The following is a 23,532-nucleotide window of genomic DNA, read 5'->3' on the forward strand; positions in this document are numbered from 1 at the left end:
ATGCATTTTTATGACACGAAATCTGTTCTAAATGTACTTTCATTTTCATTTCATCAAATGTTTATTGTTCTTATCCCTGGGCTGGGCGTATTACTTTATTATGGGATTTGTTTCACAGCATGCCTCAATCGGTTTTTCACACAGTATAATGTATAATCTTCATGTAATCTTCACAGTATAATCTCTTCATGTCTTAAATCAGTGTGGGATGTGTAAGGGATATGTTAGGGATATGTTAGGGGTGGATGTGAGATATTGTTCTTATGAATGTATTTAAAACAAGCAGCAGACCACAATCTTCAAACCTCCACCTCTTTGCCTTTGTTTTCTCATACTTATTTTACTTTATTTTATTATTTCATTTTAATGTATGACGATGTTTATTTGTGAAGCACTTTGAGTCTGCCTCGTGTATGAAAAGAGCCACGCCTTAAAGCGGTCCCTTCCTTTCCCGCTCTCCTCTCCCCAGGGAGTTGACAGAGCGGCTCGCGGCTAAGTGGTCGATGCTGCGCGGCAGAAGTGCGTCCGAGTGCGTGCGGATCTACCTCACGGTGGCCAGGAAGTGGACGCTGTTCGGGGCCAAGCTCTTCAGCGCCAAGGTACGAGTTGAAATGTTGTTATCTTTTATAAATGTGAGAAGGTGTTTGCGTTTGTCTTTTGTGTTTTTTAGACGACATTGCATCTTCGAGATTTCATTCTAAGAATTGAAATAGCTAAATGACATATAATACCGTACATATAAAATACTAAATGTACAGTTGTATAAACGTACGGGCAACGTGAAAACAATTCACTAGGGAGACAAACATTCCGCTTCAAAGTGATATTGTACATCTACAAATAATTGTATTTTTAAAACGAAAAAACAGGTGAAACATTCCTGAACCTCCTGGTCTCTCTGACTGTGGATGGTCCTGAACCTCCTCGTCTCTGACTGTGGATGGTCCTGAACCTCCTGGTCTCTCTGACTGTGGATGGTGCTGAACCTCCTCGTCTCTCTGACTGTGGATGGTGCTGAACCTCCTCGTCTCTCTGACTGTGGATGGTCCTGAACCTCCTCGTCTCTCTGACTGTGGATGGTCCTGAACCTCCTCGTCTCTGACTGTGGATGGTCCTGAACCTCCTCGTCTCTGACTGTGGATGGTGCTGAACCTCCTCGTCTCTCTGACTGTGGATGGTGCTGAACCTCCTGGTCTCTCTGACTGTGGATGGTCCTGAACCTCCTGGTCTCTCTGACTGTGGATGGTGCTGAACCTCCTGGTCTCTCTGACTGTGGATGGTCCTGAACCTCCTGGTCTCTCTGACTGTGGATGGTCCTGAACCTCCTCGTCTCTCTGACTGTGGATGGTGCTGAACCTCCTGGTCTCTCTGACTGTGGATGGTGCTGAACCTCCTGGTCTCTCTGACTGTGGATGGTCCTGAACCTCCTGGTCTCTCTGACTGTGGATGGTGCTGAACCTCCTCGTCTCTGACTGTGGATGGTGCTGAACCTCCTGGTCTCTCTGACTGTGGATGGTGCTGAACCTCCTGGTCTCTCTGACTGTGGATGGTCCTGAACCTCCTCGTCTCTGACTGTGGATGGTGCTGAACCTCCTGGTCTCTCTGACTGTGGATGGTCCTGAACCTCCTCGTCTCTCTGACTGTGGATGGTCCTGAACCTCCTCGTCTCTCTGACTGTGGATGGTCCTGAACCTCCTGGTCTCTCTGACTGGATGGTGCTGAACCTCCTCGTCTCTCTGACTGTGGATGGTGCTGAACCTCCTGGTCTCTCTGACTGTGGATGGTCCTGAACCTCCTGGTCTCTCTGACTGTGGATGGTCCTGAACCTCCTGGTCTCTCTGACTGTGGATGGTGCTGAACCTCCTGGTCTCTCTGACTGTGGATGGTCCTGAACCTCCTCGTCTCTGACTGTGGATGGTGCTGAACCTCCTGGTCTCTCTGACTGTGGATGGTGCTGAACCTCCTGGTCTCTCTGACTGTGGATGGTCCTGAACCTCCTCGTCTCTGACTGTGGATGGTGCTGAACCTCCTCGTCTCTGACTGTGGATGGTGCTGAACCTCCTCGTCTCTGACTGTGGATGGTCCTGAACCTCCTCGTCTCTCTGACTGTGGATGGTGCTGAACCTCCTCGTCTCTCTGACTGTGGATGGTGCTGAACCTCCTCGTCTCTCTGACTGTGGATGGTGCTGAACCTCCTGGTCTCTCTGACTGTGGATGGTCCTGAACCTCCTCGTCTCTCTGACTGTGGATGGTGCTGAACCTCCTCGTCTCTCTGACTGTGGATGGTCCTGAACCTCCTGGTCTCTGACTGTGGATGGTGCTGAACCTCCTCGTCTCTCTGACTGTGGATGGTGCTGAACCTCCTGGTCTCTCTGACTGTGGATGGTCCTGAACCTCCTCGTCTCTGACTGTGGATGGTCCTGAACCTCCTCGTCTCTCTGACTGTGGATGGTGCTGAACCTCCTCGTCTCTCTGACTGTGGATGGTGCTGAACCTCCTCGTCTCTCTGACTGTGGATGGTGCTGAACCTCCTGGTCTCTCTGACTGTGGATGGTCCTGAACCTCCTCGTCTCTGACTGTGGATGGTCCTGAACCTCCTGGTCTCTCTGACTGTGGATGGTGCTGAACCTCCTCGTCTCTCTGACTGTGGATGGTCCTGAACCTCCTCGTCTCTGACTGTGGATGGTGCTGAACCTCCTCGTCTCTCTGACTGTGGATGGTGCTGAACCTCCTGGTCTCTCTGACTGTGGATGGTGCTGAACCTCCTGGTCTCTCTGACTGTGGATGGTCCTGAACCTCCTGGTCTCTCTGACTGTGGATGGTCCTGAACCTCCTGGTCTCTCTGACTGTGGATGGTCCTGAACCTCCTGGTCTCTCTGACTGTGGATGGTCCTGAACCTCCTGGTCTCTCTGACTGTGGATGGTCCTGAACCTCCTGGTCTCTCTGACTGTGGATGGTGCTGAACCTCCTGGTCTCTCTGACTGTGGATGGTGCTGAACCTCCTCGTCTCTGACTGTGGATGGTGCTGAACCTCCTCGTCTCTCTGACTGTGGATGGTGCTGAACCTCCTCGTCTCTCTGACTGTGGATGGTCCTGAACCTCCTCGTCTCTGACTGTGGATGGGCCTGAACCTCCTGGTCTCTGACTGTGGATGGTCCTGAACCTCCTCGTCTCTGACTGTGGATGGTCCTGAACCTCCTCGTCTCTGACTGTGGATGGTGCTGAACCTCCTGGTCTCTCTGACTGTGGATGGTGCTGAACCTCCTGGTCTCTCTGACTGTGGATGGTGCTGAACCTCCTGGTCTCTCTGACTGTGGATGGTGCTGAACCTCCTTGTCTCTCTGACTGTGGATGGTGCTGAACCTCCTGGTCTCTCTGACTGTGGATGGTGCTGAACCTCCTGGTCTCTCTGACTGTGGATGGTGCTGAACCTCCTGGTCTCTCTGACTGTGGATGGTGCTGAACCTCCTCGTCTCTGACTGTGGATGGTGCTGAACCTCCTCGTCTCTGACTGTGGATGGTCCTGAACCTCCTGGTCTCTCTGACTGTGGATGGTGCTGAACCTCCTCGTCTCTCTGACTGTGGATGGTGCTGAACCTCCTCGTCTCTGACTGTGGATGGTCCTGAACCTCCTCGTCTCTCTGACTGTGGATGGTGCTGAACCTCCTCGTCTCTCTGACTGTGGATGGTGCTGAACCTCCTCGTCTCTCTGACTGTGGATGGTGCTGAACCTCCTGGGGCCGTATTCACAAAGCATTTTATCTTACCGCTAGGAGTGCTCTTAACTCGCGCTAAAACATTTTACGTAGGAGTTTTTTCTTAAAAGTTATTCACAAAGCCGCTGAGACCTACTCTTACTAAGGATAAATCACAAAGAGTGAACTAAGAGTGACGCGCCGTTGCTATGGATTACGTCAATTCTCGTGCACGAGTTTAGAAGCGGTCAGTTCGGTGATTGGTTGTTCAGACGAGCCCACTGAATCACCGAAAAACAAGGAAATAGCCTAGGCTAGAAATGAATTCCGAAATGAAGTAGTTATAGTGCAGTTAGCAGAATACACGCATGATGACAATTTTGTGCAGACCACGATAATGACGTTGTAGCCTGCACGTTCAAGAGAGAGAGAAAGCAAACAATAAAAATACGTAAAATCTAAAAGAAAATAAATGTTACAGAGAACTACCCAAGTGTTGACTGATTTGTGCCAAGGTGTTTACCTAAAATGTGTTTTCAAAGTGATCCCTAAATGCCAGTCCACTCGGTTCCACACGGCCAAATTCCTTGTAATGTCGATCGCCATCATCATCATCATCATCATCATCATCATCATCATCATCATCGTCTGGCTGTGGAATGTTCCTCCGCTTGCAAAGGTTGTGTAGAATGGCACATACAGTGATTACTGTGCTTGCCCTCTCTGGGGTGAGGCGTATTTCGCCGTGGAGGACATGAAACCGACGTTTCATCTGCCCAATTCCTCTCTCCACAACATTTCGTGTATGTTTGTGTGCTCGCAAAGAGCCAATACGATGTGTTTTACGCATAGGACTAAGCGTAATCTGCGTAATCACTTACATGTTACACTTTAACTGTGCTCCCGGTTGTGGATTGAGGTAGGGTGTGTCTAGAGCCACGTCTTGCATGGATAGTCACTGTCACCCAGCAAGTGACACCCAACTGGTACATCTCAAAAAGCTGCCTCAGACCGCTCACCATTAAAATGCGCGAATCATGGGTAGCTGAAGATCCAGGCCACTTTGCAACAACATCCAGTAGGCTATGTTAAAATTTGCATCAAAAACAACCTGAGTGTTGATGGAATGCACTTTCTTCCTATTGACGAACACGTCCTCGTCTTTTGATGGCGCAATTATTTTTATTTTTTATAAGTTATATATATTTTTTTATAATTTATAATTTTTATAACATTTTATTTCGGGACCAATCGGATTATTCCTGTTAGTCGGGGATTTTATTGCATCGCGCATTAACTCCACAATAAATTGAATACCCTAACATTTCGTCTCGCAGGCATTTTAAGATTCTTTGTGAATAGGTCTTACTGAGTTAGGAGTCCTCTTGAGGACTTTTAAGCTCTCCTAGACTTAGGTGCTACTTTTAGTCCTAAAATACTTTGTGAATTGCTCTTAGTGAAAAAAGTTAGGAGTCCTAAATTTAAGAGTGACACGCCCATTATTTTTAGGAGTTACTCCTAAATTCGCCAGTTGGGACCTACTTTTAGCCCTAAGATCCTTTGTGAATACGGCCCCTGGTCTCTCTGACTGTGGATGGTGCTGAACCTCCTCGTCTCTCTGACTGTGGATGGTGCTGAACCTCCTCGTCTCTCTGACTGTGGATGGTGCTGAACCTCCTCGTCTCTGACTGGATGGTCCTGAACCTCCTCGTCTCTCTGACTGTGGATGGTCCTGAACCTCCTCGTCTCTCTGACTGTGGATGGTGCTGAACCTCCTCGTCTCTCTGACTGTGGATGGTCCTGAACCTCCTCGTCTCTGACTGTGGATGGTGCTGAACCTCCTGGTCTCTCTGACTGTGGATGGTGCTGAACCTCCTGGTCTCTCTGACTGTGGATGGTCCTGAACCTCCTCGTCTCTCTGACTGTGGATGGTCCTGAAGCGGCTGTTGTCTGTTATTATGGATGGAGATGCACCGATGTATCGCTCGTACACGCCTCGTAGACGCCTCGTAGACGCCTCGTAGACGCCTCGTAGACGCCTCGTAGACGCCTCGTAGACGCCTCGTAGACGACCATCGGCCGAACTGCAAATTAAAGGAGATGAACCAAGGGCAGCAGCCAACGTTATCTGTTGTCTCATCAGTTTTTAATCTGTGACAAAATATTTTGTCATCTTGAAGAAGGGTATATTAAAGGTTGTTTCACAAATGCAATTTGTGTGAGTTCAAATATTGTGTGATAAAGATTTGAAAGACTTTTAACGTTTTTTCTTTTAAGGATTTATTTGTCTCCCTGGCACATGGGGGGGAATTAATAACAACAAAAGCGCCCTTGTTATTTTACCTGTGGGCGTCCACCTGGGTATGGTGCCTCCCTCCCCATGGCCTCACCCTGACCGTGCTGAGCTCTGTGTGTGCAGCCCGTGCCCCCGTCGCAGGCGGAGCAGAGCGAGGCCTGGCTGGCGGTGAGCGAGGATGGCCTCTTCGTGTTGGACCACACCATGGTGAGCTGGGTTCACCAGAGGAGATCTCGTTATGTCACCAGCCGTATCCGTTGGTCTGGCGTTTAAACCGGAATAAACCCGCTTTTCATCATTGAACCTTATTTTATATTCTTCTTTTAGCAGCTTCTTTTTTTTGTTTAAAAAAGATTTGACGTTCTTTCATTTGATTAAAAAAAAATGTGGACTATAAACGTGGAGTGGAGGGCTGGTATTCTGGGATGGTTGGTTCCTAAGCAGGCCACATCTACAGAGGTATGTGGAAGTTCAGGTCTGAAATAGTTTTCCTTTCTTTGGAGACCAGAAAGAACCACAGAGAAGAAGCCAAAATCTCCGCCCTCTGATTGGACGGCCCTCACAGGGATTCTGCCACAACACAAACAAAATCCAGCTCTATCATTTTTGCCGGCCCCGTATTTTTCCTTAGTTTGGGGAAGGCCCTGTTTATGTCTTCCCAGTAATTCTTAGGGGAACCGTCACCATAAATCAGGGGAAATTATGTACACATCTTCACACTCAATTTGTTCTCTCCAGTTGAAAGAAACGTTGAAAGACCAAAAACCAAACTTCCCAAGTCTGTCATGTTCGATTACAGGCTGAGCGGATAAAACATACGCATGTGTCGTTTAAATGTAGTTTATGCCCTTTGTTACACCGTATTTTTCTTCTTCTTATCGTCCTTTATTTTCCTTTCCTTCGGCAGCACACGCTGGCCACCTACCCCTACCAGTCTGTCATTACCTTCGGCGGTTACCGTGACGACTTCATGGCGGTGGTGAGCCAGCAGAGGGAGCCAGGCGCGCCCAAGAAGAGCGTGGAGAAGCTGGTGTTCTCCCTGGCCAAGCCCAAGGTGAGCCCGACCTACTCCCCCCTCCTGTCCGTGCAGATGTGGAGCCAGAGGTTTCTGTCTGCCGGCCCTTGTAGTCTGATTTGATTATGGTAAAAAAAAAAAAAATTCTAGGGGGTGCCCTACAGGCCAATGTTGGTGAAGGCAGTCTACCGCATAGTTTCAGACGAACAACAAACTAAAAAATATTAACTGTAAAATAAAATGTACAACAGAGTACTATCATAGACAGAGTTACAACATGGAGGCTTCAAACTGGAAAAAAACAGCGGTCAGAGAGGACATCTGTGGTTCCTTAGTGGTGAAATAGTGCTGGTGTGGAGGGGGGGGGGGACAGAGTTTAGTTTAGTTTATTTGCTTATAGTTTCGTGGAGAGTCACCTTTGAATGCGTACCGTCTACCGTACAGTAAAAGGAGCAGCTTCAGCCCATGTGGCCATCGTCCAGCTGTAGTCCCTGGCCGGTCGTCGATGGGCATGTAGGTCAGAGCGGGAGGGGTGAGGACAGAAGAGGGCGTGTAGCGTCAGCTCCATCTCCACGCGCGTGTCACAGGATATGCTTCCGAGCGCTAATGAGCCGAGCGGCTCGGCGTTCCGACGCCCCAACGGCCGCGTCTCGCTACCGCCGGCGGCCGCGCTAATAAGCCTCGTTCTGTTTGGCTTCGAGGCGCTTTCACGGCCGCACGGTTCGTAATAAAGCTCCTCCGGGCGGCGGCGGCGGCGGTGTCAAATAAACCCCCGCTCGTATCGTAACCGGTGGAGCCATTAACCCCAGCCCCCCCCCCCTCTGCTCTGTCATCAGATCCTGGAGTTGACTCTGCTCATGGCCAGCTACATCAACCACTGGAGCCCCACGGGCCCCCCCCCCGGCCCCCCCGCCCCCACGGGCCCCCAGTGGGACGGGGACAGCCGACACTTCCCCTGCATGACCTACACCACCAAGAGCCCCACGCTACTGTGAAGCCCCCCCCCCCCCCCCGGCCCAGAAAACCCCCCCCCCGACCCCAGGACAGGACAGGAGCCCCCCCCCCGACCCCCGGACAGGACAGGAGCCCCCCTGTAGGACTTTATGTAGTTTCAACGTATGTAAACGATGTCAATGGTACGTATGAAGAGTTCCTAACTTGGATATGGCCCAATGAGGACTGTATTTATTTTTATTTTCGGCGATGAAGCAGAAGGGTGGATCACTGTCTCCTCTCTTTTGCTTCTGAACCGAAGTGATTTGGTTTAAGAATAGAACAAAGGGGTGGCCCGGGACAGAGCAGGGTTTAAGAATAGAACAAAGGGGTGGCCCGGGACGGAGCAGGGTTTCCCCAGACGTACTTTTCATCTAACTTTGGCCTCGTCAAGATGAGGTGGTTTTTTTTTGATGCGAGGGAGGAGGAGATGGGAGCCCTGCTGTGTTTCTATACCACGGACGCGGAGCCACGGCGGATCTTCAGACTCACTCTGAACATTCTTCACTGGTGTGTGCTTGTGTACGCAGACCACCAGGTTAACTGTTGACCGAGGAAACAGGTTCTACATCTGTTCAGAAAGGGACCGGTGAATAGGATTCCTCTTAACGTGATCAATAGTATGTGTTAACTGGCTTTTTTTTTTTATCATCTTCAAATGAGTGCAATCCATAAAAGTACAATGATAAGTTGTACCAACTCGCGGTTGTAAGTACTCAGTCTAGACTATAAACTTAGTGGTACTATAAATCAATGTTTTTTTGTTTCCATAAAACTTGAGATATTTTTCGTCTGTTGAAGTACAGGCCATATGTTTGGACTGTCCAAGTCCTTTTTAAACAATGTTTTTTTACCCAGTGAAATGCTGGGGAGAATCGAAATACTGTCAGTTCTATAAAGAGCTTAAGGGGAATGCCAGATTTACTTAATGTTTACCAGAACATTCAAACATACTTAAGATAATGACAAGATGTTTGTCATTTTTGTCTTGAGTGTGGTGATTGTTTACTTTTCTAAGCTACAGATACTATAGATTCTAGCATTCAAGAACTGTTATTCTAATAACTAGATGCGACAGCAAAGAGAGACATATCAGCATCCACATTTAGCAGTCTTTACAATGACAATATTCCTGTTTTTATTATAGTTTGTTTAAAAAGAGAATCATACACTTGTCTGTCAAGGTACAGCGTTTAAAATTAAAAAATGATACAGGAACATTAGGATGAGCGGGAAATTATGTTTGAATGACTTAAACTGTTATTGGATCAAACCACTGTCTATTAAGTTATTTATTACGTTTGCCATTGTTTGTTTTAATCTTTTGAAATAATACAGAACTTTGACTGTCTTGTGCTACAGAGTGATTGAGGATCGGGGCATGTGTACGAACAACCCCAGTACGCATCAGGTGCACGAGTCCGGGCGGCTGAATGAGGACTGTTGGTCTGTATGTTGTATGTTTTTGATCAATAAAATGAAATGGGTATAGATCATCGGTTGGTTTTAGTTTGGTCGATGCTGTTCTGCTTCTCTACTGCATTGTACACCTTGTTGAATTCAGACCTCTTGGTCATTAACTCATTATGGAGACCTAAGTCACTTAAATTAGTCTGGCCTTCATAACTGATGGATAGCAAGGATAGCCAGAGACATCATATTCACAGAGAATGTTAAAGATACATCAACCAGTGTTTTACTGTATCTCTTTAAATCTCTTCCTCAAACTATCTAAATATACTGTTAGCCAAAGAACTGGAAAATCCAGGACTAAAGTTGGCTTTGTTATAAAGATTGCCTTTTCTATTGCAAAGTGTAGTATTTGGGGGTAATTTGGTCTGCCCTTTCAACTTCAGCACGGTCTGATTTTTATGAATGGGAAGTTGCCAAAAACCTGCACAATGCGCAGGGCTGCCTCATATATCCCCGATCTCAATGGTTCCCAATAAAGTATAAATCATGTGGAAAGGGTCTGGTTATATACGCGCTCTCGCTTCGACGTAAACCTGGAGTTTCAAACCAGACCCTGCAGCAATATGTTCTGAAGATACCTGTTTAGCTGAGCTCCTCCACTGGCGTCACCGCCAGGCCAGCTGTCCTTTACAGCTGTGATGAACTCGTATGATGAGGCAGCTCTCTGACCGTTCAGCCCGCTAACCCCCCAATCCCTCCAGCTCCTCCAGAGCCGCGCGCTGATGGCTCTGGCGTGCTGATGGCTGTGGCCTGTTTACGGTAGCCTGTTGATGTGCGTGTTCTGTCTGGAGGACCACGCCGCTGCTCGGCGCATTGATTTGCTCTCCGCTTCCAGAGGGGTCACAGTAATGGCGTTCTGCTGCCAATGGCGCGCTGTAAATCGCTCGTTTTAAAGGCTTGTCCGCAGCCTCCTCGTTCCAGAGCCTCTTATATAAACCGAGCTGCTCATTTTAGGGCTCAGTGCTGACTTACCGGGGCCTTAATTGCTCATTGCTCCAAAAGTTATATATTTTTTATTAAAAAACATTGAGGAAAAGACGAGGTCTGGTCCAGAGTACCCGGGGGAACTATACGGACGTAGAGGACTATGAATCAACCTCGATGTTGGCAGGATTCCAATGCAGTGTTGCCAACACATTATTGGGTATATCGGCCAATGAAGATGTAGGCCATTGTTTGGCTAAATATTGTAATCGTCAATGTGTTATCTGCAAGCAAGCAAATAGATAAATAAATCTATCGACAAGTCTGTAACTCTATGTCGTCTCTCAATGTGTTCTTCGCACATCTTTTTTTTTCACACTTTTTTACTTGGACGCAACAGTTTATGTGTGTTGGGCATGGAACAAGTTTTAACTGTTTGCCAATGTGCGATCTTAATCCATTATTTAAATTCAAGAACGTTTAAAAACTGATTAACCTGCATTAACTGATTAACTCTACCATTAACCTGCATTATGGCCCTATACAACTCAAGTCGAAGCCTGTAAAATAATGCAATGCTACAAATGCTTTTATAACCTTAATCTATTTAACGACAGTGGATGCATGCCAGGTACAGAGCTAGTTTGGTCTACTTCGGGTCTATCAAGGTGTATAATTTAAGAGCTATTGAATCTCTCCATTGTGTTTTAAGCCTACGCATGCAGACTGTTGATCATTGTGTTACTTTCAGCGTTGCATCATTCTTGGTCGGAGGAATGCGTTAGTAAATTCAAGCAGCAGCAGTAAAAGCTTTGGGTAATTAGGACCATACAGGAGCCTTGCCGCCTAGCTCCTAGCTCTGGTCTCCTAGCACCTGGCGGACAGATATCGCTGCTACGCTCTCTGCAGGAGAAGAAACAAGAGATAAAGACCTTTTAATAACGACTTCGGAAAGGAATCGCACGTCTTCAAACAGCAACAGAAGGTGCAGTTTTGCGATTGTTTCCTCCGGAGTTGTCGGAGTTCACGTCAGGTTATTCTGCGCTCCACACTGGTGATAAACGAGAGGTTTTCTGTTCTGTGCAGTAGATACATCGGAACATGACGACCACCAAGCCACGGAGTCTGGCCCGGGAGGCGTCTCACCAGATCATCGCCGGTGGTTCCGCAGGTGAGTGACAACATGTTAATATCATGTTAATACCGACATGTTTAATGATTACGTAACAGTCGCAAGTATATGCTAGGGCAGAATAACACCCGAACGGGGTGTGATATCTTGTCTTCAAGCCCATCAATAACAGATATCCTCGTCGAGAAGCGTCTGAAGTACATCAGATAATGTCAGCACAAACGTAAAGGTCTTAAAACCAAAGAGCGCTTTAGCATGGGGCGCAGCGCTCCACCGGAAGGTCTCCCGTCACAGAAGGGGAACGTCTGCTCGGCTCGTTGGTTCCGCTTTAAAGTGAGATGGAAAACCTCAAGGTTAAACAGCCGATCGTTATCTGGCAAAGCGCCGAACGGCCTGCTCATAAGAGAGAAAATAACCTTTGGATAATACAAATACAAATATCACGTCATTTATTGTAATTGTAATAAGTCATTATCCCTGTGGGTGGTTTAGTCAGAGTGCTACGATGCATCGCGTTCCTATACACGAATATGTATAAAATTAATAACATCTAATTAGAGTTATATATTTATATGATCATGCAAAGAACTAATCCTGTCCATTGATGATAAAGTGTTTCTCATGTATTGCATTTGCGTATCATATGCACCCGTGGTTGTGGTGGGTCCCAAGTGGTGCCTACATGCATCGGCGTGTCGTGACCCGTCCAAAGTGTCTCACTTGTGTACGCATAGAGAACGATGTGTTTAACCAGAGCTCGGGGTCGACGTTCCGCTGCTGCCTTGACAACCGCACAGCAATGATTAAAGAGAGGGTAGTGCACATGTCAACCGGTTCCCCGGCTTATTTGTGTGTGTGTGTGTGTGTGTGTGTGTGTGTGTGTGTGTGTGTGTGTGTGTGTGTGTGTGTGTGTGTGTGTGTGTGTGTGTGTGTGTGTCAGGTCGGTGCTGACCTTTTACGCAAGGGCCCCCCCCCCCCCCCCCCCCCCCCCCCCCCCCCCCCCACCCGACCACAGAAATTACTCACTCTCAAATTTACATTTCTACTAGGCGTAATCTACAACATTTTACCTTTTCAGGTAGCTGATAAATACTTGAATATTTTGGCGGTTAAATACTTGAATCGGTACATTGGCTCTTAAATACTTCAATCACCCAAACGCTTAGCTTTTGGTTATGTTGCGTGAAACATTAGTTTTCTTGGAAATGGGTAATTAAGTAGCTATGGGGCATGGTTGCGATGACTTGAAAGCTAAAGTGAATTCATGTTTTCTCCCAACACAAACTGAGAGCGTCTCCCCCTCTCTCAGAACGGGTGATGACGTATGCGCATGCGTGAGATATTTTGAGCACCGCTGCGCGCAGCATTCAGTTACCGATTCAGCTTCTATTCAGATGGAGACCGAAACCGAGAGGCACTACGGTGGTCATTGTCGTTCAACAATGAAATGATCGGAGCAGAACAACAAATGTTGTCATGTTTTAACACAAACGGGTGTGTGTGTGTGTGTGTGTGTGTGTGTGTGTGTGTGTGTGTGTGTGTGTGTGTGTGTGTGTGTGTGTGTGTGTGTGTGTGTGTGTGTGTGTGTGTGTGTGTTTTTTTTTACAATACGTCTTAAGGAAATAAGATGATTTTAGATGACAGATTTGGAGGTGTGTGCGGGACGTGGCGTGTGTATGTTCAATGAAGTATAGCAAAAGTCGTACTATTGTTCATTACGCTTATTAACTCCAACTCAACATGGCAGGCATTGCGTCATTCATTTGGGAACGCGCCCTTTGTTCCAATCAGCAGCTTGTAAAGCAACAGGTGCGCCGCGAATGACATCACATTGAGCCTATTCACGTTAAACCCACCAAAAAGGAACAACAAGAAACACAGATCAGCTATACACCAAATACCTGTCTGTAGGCACAGACGGCTCCTAAAAGCCGGAGACCGTCTCGGCCTGGTCCCGCTGCACGGCAACCGTCCCAACAAGATATTCAATGCACAGAACTATTGGTTGATTTGTAACCTTAAGCTTACGCCAAATGTCCTCAGGTAAAGAGTTGTGTTAGCGTGCTGCGACACAACGAATGGAAAGAAATAGGACAACATGGAGGAATGACGTGTTTGGGTCATCATGGCGTCCCTGGGCCGATGTGTGCAGGCTACCCATGGAGCCAGTTCTGTATACCCAACCCTGTATGGGAAAATACGCTCCCAGGTTTGAAATGTGATGTTTTAAGGGCCTTAATAAGATTTCTAAGGTTTTCTAAACGCTGGCGTACTGGTGTAGCAGCTGTTTCACCTCAATGTCCCCTAGGGGTGACTAAAGTAGGCTATCCAATATCCATCTTCCATTCCAATATAATGCAATCCAATTGACCTGTCGCTAAGCTCCGCCCTTAGAACGCAGATGAGCCAATGACATTCCAGCCTCAACTATACTCAGACAATAATATACTTTGTCAGACAGGTCTGAAATTTGTTTTGCGTACATTAAGTAGCTCCATTGTGACATACATGTAACATTAATTCTATAGTGTAGGCTACATTGTAGGGCATTACATCACACACCACAAACAGAAAACAGAAGAACACCAACACATAAGACATAAACATAAAAGTCCCTTCACCTTCTCCTTGATCTAGAGATTGATTCAGTGTTGAGCTTGCGGATTGATTGATGCACAAAAGAGTGTTTCAGTTTGATCTTGTTAAACTGGGTTACTCTGAATCATCACTTTGATGGTAAAAGTGTTTTTATGATAGGCTGTTTCGTTTGTTGTTTGGAGGGGATGGCCCACAATCTTGGAGCAGATTTTTAATTGCTGTGACAATTTGGCTTTCAAGGTTGTAGACAGGCTCTTGTACCATACAATATTCCAGTATTGTGAGAAGGCTCATTATGACTTAGGTGAAGAATAAATGAAGAATTTGACTGCTTGCACCAAAGGATCCGAGGCGGCTGAGAAAGTAGATCCTATGTTTTGTTCTCTTGCATACAAAGTCTACATGGTCTTTACATCTTAACGGGTGATCTATCCATACTCCCAAAGTCTACATGGTCTTTACAGGGTAACAGGTGATCTATCCATACTCCCAAAGTCTACATGGTCTTTACAGGGTAACAGGTGATATATCCATACTCCCAAAGTCTACATGGTCTTTACAGGGTAACAGGTGATCTATCCATACTCCCAAATACTTGTAGGATGAAACCTGCTTGATTGCTTTATTGGATTCAATAAAGCAATGTGCTTTATTGAATCAGACGATTCAATAAAGCACAGACGATGTGCTTGGGGTTCATGTAACAGTCGGTATCCCGAGAGGCTGCAGAATGGGGTATATTTCATCCCTTTTCCCAATTCACAACGGGACAAGAAAACGAGTGTAATGTGGATCGGACTGTTCTGCAGGCCAGAACACCAACAGAATTTAAGCTTGTTATATGTATTTTAAAGTTTTGACTATACCCCTCCATAGCGTAATGTAGTTCCTGTTGATTGCTCCTGGAATAAACGAAATCATTTTTCGCCCAAAACCTCTCCAAAACCTGCTTTGATATACTGGCAGCTGAAGGTTTTCCATATATCTATGTTACTTGTCTGGTTTGTTTGTCCGAGTTCGTCATGAGTAGCAACAGGTCAACTGGCCTCTAGATTGTCTGTTGTGACACAGTCACACACTCCTCTCTGGATGTTGTGTCGTGTGTGAATGAATGACATTCTCCAAGACCTTTGACAATAACCTAACCACTACAACGGCAGCAGTCGCACCCGTTAAGTCTTAAAGGATGAGGATGACAGTTGCCGGTCTTTTCCTTTGTTGTCAATCATAAACCAGTCCGTCCGTCCGTCGTCGGATTGACCCGGGGGCGAGACACTACAGGTCGGCTCCGGGACCAGTGAACTCCACGTTGCTCCTCACCGATCGTTAGCCCCCCCCCCCCCCCCCCCGTTAAGGGCGACGAGGAAGGAGCGGTGTTAATTTATGAGAGCCAGTCATGGCCTCTGAGTCGAACATGAATCAAGAGGAGGGCGACGCTGGCAGCGGGGGTCTTTAAAGGCAGCAGAGCGTACTTTAGTGCTCTCTGGCCGTATGGACGATCACAGCCCAAACCGAGGCAGCGCGCTGCTGGCTGCGTTGGACGTCGGTCGTCTCCCGGGCCGATAGTGGAGGAATAATTTAGGCATAAGTCTCTTTCTTTGCACAAGAACGTCTGATAGATGCCTGTTAACTAGGCACACGTGTGTGTGTGTGTGTGTGTGTGTGTGTGTGTGTGTGTGTGTGTGTGTGTGTGTGTGTGTGTGTGTGTGTGTGTGTGTGTGTGTGTGTGTGTGTGTGTGTGTGTGTGTGTGCGCGCGTGTGTTTGTGCCGGTATAAGCAGATGTTGTGTGGTGTTCATGGTTAATGTAGTCTCTCAAGGACATTATATATATTTGCGTCTTGCAACCACCAGGGGGTGACACTTGCTCATGTTTATCCAGTAAAGGTAGAGGGATAGTGGTTGGCGCTCGCACACGCAATTAGGCTATGCTCTCTCCCAAATTAGATGCTAAACAATTCAATTAAAAACCTAATTTGTATCGCTACTCTTCACTGATTCATAAATTCAGAAAAAAATCGTCCTCCACTTTGCAATTATAGCCTATTGGCTAACGTCCGCAACAGAATGTCAGCCATCATACGCAAAATAAATAGGCCTATCTAAGACACACACGCGCGCGCACACGCGCATGCCCCCGCAAACATACGGATGCATGACAAATTAGGGCTGGATCTTGGCTTAGGGCACCGCCTGAGAGGCAATTTGTGAGCATTGTATTTATTGTTCTTTATGTAAATTGATACCCGACAGTCAAATGACGTGTGACGACATAGGACGTGAACACACACACACACACACACACACACACACACACACACACACACACACACACACACACACACACACACACACACACACACACACACACACACACACACACACACACACACACACACACACACACACACACACACGCGCGCGCGCGCGCGCGCACACCTTCCAGCATTATGTCAGAACCTTATTTTAATTACAGTCAAGCTCTTTGTTGATTGAGTTGGTCTTAAAGAGTGAATTTAAGACAAGTCCGGGAAGGGGGAAAAAACACAAAGCCACTTAGCCTAAACGAAAGAGGAAGAAACTGCAGGGGAAAATCAAATAAATAAAGTCAAACTAAGCGGGGAAACTCCAGCACTCATTGGAAGAGATGGCCTCTGCAAATAAGTATTTCCTCTCTCGTGCGTCTCGATTGGCGGCCACAATCAGTAGAATTAGACTTAATATTTATTTCCAGAAACAATTCTGCATGTTGTAGCCGAGCCTTTGATTGAACTCCCGGCGGACATGTTGAAGACAGATGTTTAGATGACCTCATGTTTGAAGTAATGTTGATTTTGGAGGGGTGCTATATACTCTCTCTCTCTCTCTCTCTCTCTCTCTCTCTCTCTCTCTCTCTCTCTCTCTCTCTCTCTCTCTCTCTCTCTCTCTCTCTGTCTCTCTCGTCTCTCTCGTCTCTCTCGTCTCTCTTGTCTCTCTCTCTCTCTCGCATGTCTCTCAGATGCGCCTTGGCTCCAGAAGGGTATATTTACATCTTGGTTTCATATTTGACAGACACTTTTGTGCGTAGAGAGTTGTGGATGGTTTGGTTATAATGAAGCATGATGGCGCTAACCCATTTCTTCTACCTGGACGCAGTTGTATTTATTTTCAGATGTTTTCTGCTGTCCTCTTCAACGAAAAACAAATCTTTGAAATTTGGGATTAAGACTTAACAATCAATTGCATCATTATTATTTAATTACCTTTAATTTAAATGGGAGAGGTTAGGCCTATTTATTCTACTCTTCTTCTTGCCTATTTAGGATGCTGGTATGCAGATTAACTTTAAGGGAATGTCTTTAGTAGGACGACCCTACATGTCACTCGCTGTGTAGTTATAATAAACCTCTCATACGGAAGAAAACAAGATTAGAAAACGTCAAATATTGTAAAAATAAACACAGGATTTAGTGTCTCCTACAACTAATGACCATTTTCAGAAAATGCAATAAAAAAAAAACGACAATAAATCACAACATCACAAGAAATCAATTGACTGTGACCAGACTCAACCTGTAATTGTAGTGCAGCACAAATAGCGTCAGCTCAGTCTGAATCCGAAAATAAGCTCTATCATGTGGACGATAACTTGCATAGATAGGCCTACATTGGCTGTGGTCGGAAACGCCATAGGACAACAACTCTTCCCAAAAATGCAAGATTTAAAATATGCATTCCCAAAATATATATTCTTGAGGCATTTCCAAAATTAAAGCATAGGCCTACATTAGCCTGCTGTAAAAACGACCCGGCCTGGTGTTTTGTATCGGGCCTTGGAGCGGGGCCAGTGGTAGTGCTCCAATCAGCGGCCTAATGACAAGAGCAGGCCGTTCCTCCAGCAGTTTGTGGGATGTAAAAAATAGACAAAAAAACTACACAATGAAGTGAAGTCAAGGCTTGTGATTTATAAACCACATTAGCAATCAAGACGTTGCCTTAACGACGCGATTAATAACCAAGAAAAGGCTTCGCAGGAAAATAGTTGGTAATAGCGAGAGACTCGAGACCATGCTGCTTGTCTTGTTTTTCCGTTTGATTTGGTTTGCTTTGAATACACATTTGCGATTCTTGTATTGTGCATGCATGAGCGCGTGTTTGCACACAGGTGCACACAGGTGCATGGGTAAAACACGCTCGGTAAGCCTTCCGCGATTAAGATCCGCAACAGCCACAAGCAGGACATTAATCACGTGTTGGGCAGGCCATTCAGCAATAATGAGAGGTATTACATTGTTATGATAAGGTTGGAATCAGAGGCATAATTATGATTGTTCTGCATGGGAGGCCTTCCCGGATCATTGGCTTTTATTTTGAAGAGGCAATTATTAAGTACAGGAAGTACATATTTGCTGTACACTGTTGCTAGTGTGGTCTAAAAAAAACAAGTACATTGTTGATTTTAACCAAAATACATCCACCGTTTAAACCCATGAGGAATTTCGGGAAGTAGGTAGCAATTTTGGAGCGTAAAATGCATGGCAGACAATAAGGCTACTATAGCGGGACCTATGCTTATCTAGGAAGAAATAATAAAACGGACATCATTCAGAAATTCCATGGCAATAAAAAAAAAAGTCATACACAGAACAGCACATGGCAACAATAATACAACGAAGAGGGAAATCAGCTAAACAAGCTCTGCTTAATTGAGCACTTACACTAAGTAGCCGAGGGACCCGGGACGAAGCAGAAAAATCAACAGTTTTGTGGACTGTGTGTGTGTGTGTGTGTGTGTGTGTGTGTGTGTGTGTGTGTGTGTGTGTGTGTGTGTGTGTGTGTGTGTGTGTGTGTGTGTGTGTGTGTGTGTGTGTGTGTGTGTGTGTGTGTGTGTGTAATGCCGCAGACACATTCACTGGGTTATGTTTCAATGCAGCATTTGAGAAATCACAATTATATAATATACATATATTAAGGCAGCGGGAGATTTCTTCTTGAATTCAGTCTTGCGTATAGAGTACATAACTGTAGCCCACCAAATGGGTCACACTGTAGGTCGAGTATATAGTATATAGGTCATATGCCACACTTTTGAGAGCTGTTTTAGTCCCATGTTTAGGTTTTATTTTAATCTTAAAGCTAGGCAAGTAGATGTCATGTTTAATGTTTTTTTGTTGGTATGTGACGGAAGGATCAGATAATTACAAACCGTCCCTCTCTCCATCGTACTTGCAGAAATATAAATACACATAATGACTACTGTCCAAACAACAGAAACAAAATGGAGGCTCTCCACTTAAAAACCCAGTATTACATGTCTGTGTCATGTGTGGGCATCGGTGTGTGTGTGTGTGTGTGTGTGTGTGTGTGTGTCTGTGTGTGTGCACGTGTATTTGTGTACGCACACGTTTCTTTCTATATATCTGTGCATCTGTCCCTGTGTGTGTGTGTGTGTGTCTGTGTGTGTGTGTGTATGTGCATGTGTCTGTTTGTTCGCCCTGCGTGCACGCCTTGTGACTCTGGATGAGCTGGAAACGTATGACACAGTGTTTCTAACAGGGAGCTCCCAGCCAAACAACTGTAGCCCTGGGTCTGAGTGGGGGCCCGGGGGGGGGGCCCAGGGCCTCCCTGGTTAACACTATCAAGATGAACAGCTCCTCAGCCCGCGCCGTCACAGGGAGACTGGTCGTTGCTCGCCGCTGCCCAATTTGTGTCTCCTTAGGGGAAGGCAGCCGGTCTCACGGTGGCCTCGCCTGGCGTCTACAGGCCTCCCGCTTTGATGAGTTCACTTCCATCCATGATTTTGTGTGATTTCAGATCTTTGAGGGGGAGTGAGTGAGGGAGGGGGAGGGGGGGGGGATGACTTCAGCAGAAGAACGCTGGCACTGCGAAAACAGGGCATAGTGTCCTGATGAGAAGCCAAACTGCATTGCCTTTTTTTTTTCCTTTTTGCATATATGTTTATGCTTCCATTACGCCTGTTGAACGCAGCGTCCTGAAGGAAAGCCCGGAATGACGCAGACTGTCACACTCGTGAAATGGTATATGAGGCACTGAGAGCGATACGCAGACGCTGTCTTTATTGTGTTTGAAATGAGAGGGAAATTATGGAGGCCGGCCAAGATTAAAAAAGGGAAGAAAGTCATGGAAACGAGGCAGTGAGTGCGTGATTCCCATCAGCTTAGAAAGAATGGTGTGTGTGTGTGTGTGTGTGTGTGTGTGTGTGTGTGTGTGTGTGTGTGTGTGTGTGTGTGTGTGTGTGTGTGTGTGTGTGTGTGTGTGTGTGTGTGTGTGTGTGTGTGTGTGTGTGTGTGTTTGTGAGAAAATGACTAAAAGGAAAGCACCCTTGTTCTGTTGTTGACTTGATTTGGGTCCTAACAATAGTTTTAAAAGCATCATCTGTTTGAGTACACATCTGGTTCTAATCTTCGGATACAATTTACACAGGTATTGAATCAAGGATCGAAGTGTCCTTTGGGTCTTTGTATTCTTTTGGTTCCCTTGCTGAACACGGTCAACTTGCATGTGTAGATACTAGAGGGCAGAAGAGAGCCACAGCCATGTTTATTATTCCTTCAAACAAATGTGGCATTTCCTCTTTGTGTGTGTGTGGGTGTGGGTGTGTGTGGGTGTGGATGTGGGTGTTTCGGTGTGTGTGTGTGTGTGTGTGTGTTTAAATTGAGCTTTGTATATTTGTCTTTTTGCTCCATACCACTAAGTGTGAAGCGTGGTCGCTCCTCTGATTCATTTGTTCACAGATAAATGGTTTCGTGTGCGTCAACGTCTGTGCAAAATACAAAAATAGCATAAACCTTTTTAGTGAGTGTCCATTGCACAATATCTTTGGATTTGGAGAGGTTTGAAAGAAGCGGTATGAACCCCCCCCCCCCCCACTACGGGTTGTGCCACACTCGTGGGGGGGATTATCTGCGGACCACCCAAATCGGCGGGCCCGTCAAGCCCCAGCGATTGAAGTCGGCCCAGGGGTAGGAGGGATGCTGGGGGGGGCTGGGGGGGGGCTGGGGGGGGGGGGGGGGGGGGCAGCGATGTAGATATCAATGTTCTGACACAGAGCTAAGTAGCGACTAGCTGGGGAGCTCTGTGATCCCAGCCCGACGGACAGATGCTTCCTCGATAAGACCCCCCCCTCATCGTTCTAGCATCCACCCCCCCCCCCCCCCAGACAAACACACAGGAGGAGGAGGCCTCTCCATGTGAAGGGGGGACGTCTCCCTGGGATGATATTCTGATGTTTATGTCTTTGGGAGAAAAAAAAACTAAGAATGTGAAAAGGAGGAGGAAGTGTTATTGTAGCAATAACTGGCGTGGAGCCCGACCCCCCCCCCCAGTCTACTGAATACCCATTAGAGCAGGTTCTTCTTCTTCTTCTTCTTCTTCTTCTTCTTCTTCTTCTTCTTCTTCTTCTTCTTCTTCTCCTTCTCCTTCTCCTTCTCCTTCTCCTTCTTCTCCTCCTCCTCCTCCTCCTCCTCCTCCTCCTCCCTGTTTATTTATATGTTTCCATTGTCCAGTGGGAAGTCTTGACTCTCAGCCTGTGGACACGCTCGCTTGGTTGACCGCACGTGGGGTGTGACGAGGGAGACCTGGAGAAAACCTCCCCCCCCCCCCACCCAGTACCGCACAAGGAGGGCCCTCGGAGCCGGCCGCTCCTCCGGTGTTCTGCCGGGCTGCAGCAGGGTGTTCTGTAATAGGACGGGACCCCGCGGCCTGAATGGATCGCACCCAGGGGGCCCTCTGGTCTCCAGCCTAATCTATCAGCCCCTGGCCGGGGGAACGCGGAGCGACGCGCTAAGACCTCCGCTATTACGCCCGTCATCGTGTTACGGGCCCACAAAAAATGATGGCCAGAGATTTTTCTCTTTTTTCTCCTTCTCCCCCTCCCCCCCTCCCATATCCTTTAAAGGAAATGCCGTATGTGATCATGCACAGACTATTGCCATTTTGCAGATGTTATTCTTGTAATTACTTGAGGAAATGTTTTGTTAACACAATCTCTGCTCGGGTTTGTTTGTTTTGCAGTGGCTTTCGTCTGCTCCTCGATAAACAGAGGAAACTTTGTGGACATTGTTTGCATACCTTTAAGAAAAAAACAATTTGTTTATTTTCAAATGTGCTTGGTAGCCAATGAAAATATCAATCATTAATCAATTCCTTGCTTCGTCTATAACATCTATTAGGTTTTAAAAAATGTACTAAAAAATGTGTGTGTAATAGCCACGTTGATATTATATATAAAGATACTAAACCTCTACTCTATATCCCCCTATTTGATAAATCTGTGCATCTTGGTTTTCTCTTGGTGGAAATGAGGCGAGGTAATCACCCCTTGGCCAATCAGAGGACGCGTCTCACGAGGGGGCAGTCGTTAACATAAACATCCTGGTTGGTCAACGGGGAGCAGCGGTCGGTTCACAGCCTCTGCTGGAGGCCTCCGACTGACTGACTGGCTGACCGGCTGACTGGCTGACTGGCTGACCGGCTGACTGGCTGACCGGCTGACTGGCTGACCGGCTGACTGGCTGGCTGGCTGACTGGCTGACCGGCTGACCGGCTGACTGGCTGACTGGCTGGCTTTAGCTGGGTGGGGGTGGTGGAGTTCAGACCCTGAGGCGGAGAGGTCCAGGCCTCCGTCACCTCCTCCTCTGTCAGCTCCTCCTCCTGTCAGCTCCTCCTCCATCAGCTCCTCCATCAGCTCCTCCACTGTCACCTCCTCCTATCAGCTCCTCCTCTGTCAGCTCCTCCTCCTGTCAGCTCCTCCTCCATCAGCTCCTCCATCAGCTCCTCCACTGTCACCTCCTCCATCAGCTCCTCCACTGTCACCTCCTCCATCAGCTCCTCCACTATCAGCTCCTCCTCCTGTCAGCTCCTCCTCCGTCAGCTCCTCCTCCGTCAGCTCCTCCACTCTCACCTCCTCCTTTCAGCTCCTCCACTTTCACCTCCTCCGTCAGCTCCTCCTCCGTCAGCTCCTACTTTATCAGCTCCTGCACTATCAGCTCCTTGGAGGAGCAGCCGGGAACAGCTCAGCTGAAGGGTTGGGGCTGGTGGCCTGGAAGATCTGGACGGTGTGTGTGTGTGTGTGTGTGTGTGTGTGTGTGTGTGTGTGTGTGTGTGTGTGTGTGTGTGTGTGTGTGTGTGTGTGTGTGTGTGTGTGTGTGTGTGTGTGTGTGTGTGTGTTCTAGATACTAACAAGCCAACAACAACAACAACAGCAGCAGCCAGAGTCGGCTCTAATCACAGTGTAAACAATATGTAAACAATAAGAGAGAATGATATAAACACATCTTATAGTCACAGTGCATGTGCCTGGACATATGTGTGGACATTTCTGTTAATAATACCGACATGAAAAAGTACACATTTTAATATTTATCTAAAACTTAAAAACATGTAAGGGAGACCTTGATATTAGTCGT

General features: G+C 47.0%; 2 protein-coding genes across 2 annotated transcripts in view; both read left to right on the forward strand.

Annotated features, from left to right (window-relative positions):
• Window positions 1-8,002, forward strand: part of plekhh1 (pleckstrin homology domain containing, family H (with MyTH4 domain) member 1) — a 42,341-nt gene extending 34,339 nt beyond the window's left edge. The window contains exons 27-30 of the mRNA XM_056590325.1: window positions 470-599; window positions 6,116-6,199; window positions 6,900-7,046; window positions 7,844-8,002. Coding sequence (XP_056446300.1) covers window positions 470-599; window positions 6,116-6,199; window positions 6,900-7,046; window positions 7,844-8,002 — 520 coding nt within the window. The remainder of the gene's footprint in view (window positions 1-469; window positions 600-6,115; window positions 6,200-6,899; window positions 7,047-7,843) is intronic.
• A 104-nt stretch (window positions 8,003-8,106) lies between these two features.
• Window positions 8,107-23,532, forward strand: part of slc25a21 (solute carrier family 25 member 21) — a 24,819-nt gene continuing 9,393 nt past the window's right edge. The window contains exons 1-2 of the mRNA XM_056589821.1: window positions 8,107-11,572; window positions 23,041-23,181. Of these exons, the coding sequence (XP_056445796.1) occupies window positions 11,499-11,572; window positions 23,041-23,181 (215 nt within the window). The 5' untranslated portion in view covers window positions 8,107-11,498. The remainder of the gene's footprint in view (window positions 11,573-23,040; window positions 23,182-23,532) is intronic.

The sequence above is a fragment of the Gadus chalcogrammus genome, chromosome 5, assembly GCF_026213295.1.
Source record: "Gadus chalcogrammus isolate NIFS_2021 chromosome 5, NIFS_Gcha_1.0, whole genome shotgun sequence".
NCBI classification, from domain to species: Eukaryota; Metazoa; Chordata; class Actinopteri; order Gadiformes; family Gadidae; genus Gadus; species Gadus chalcogrammus.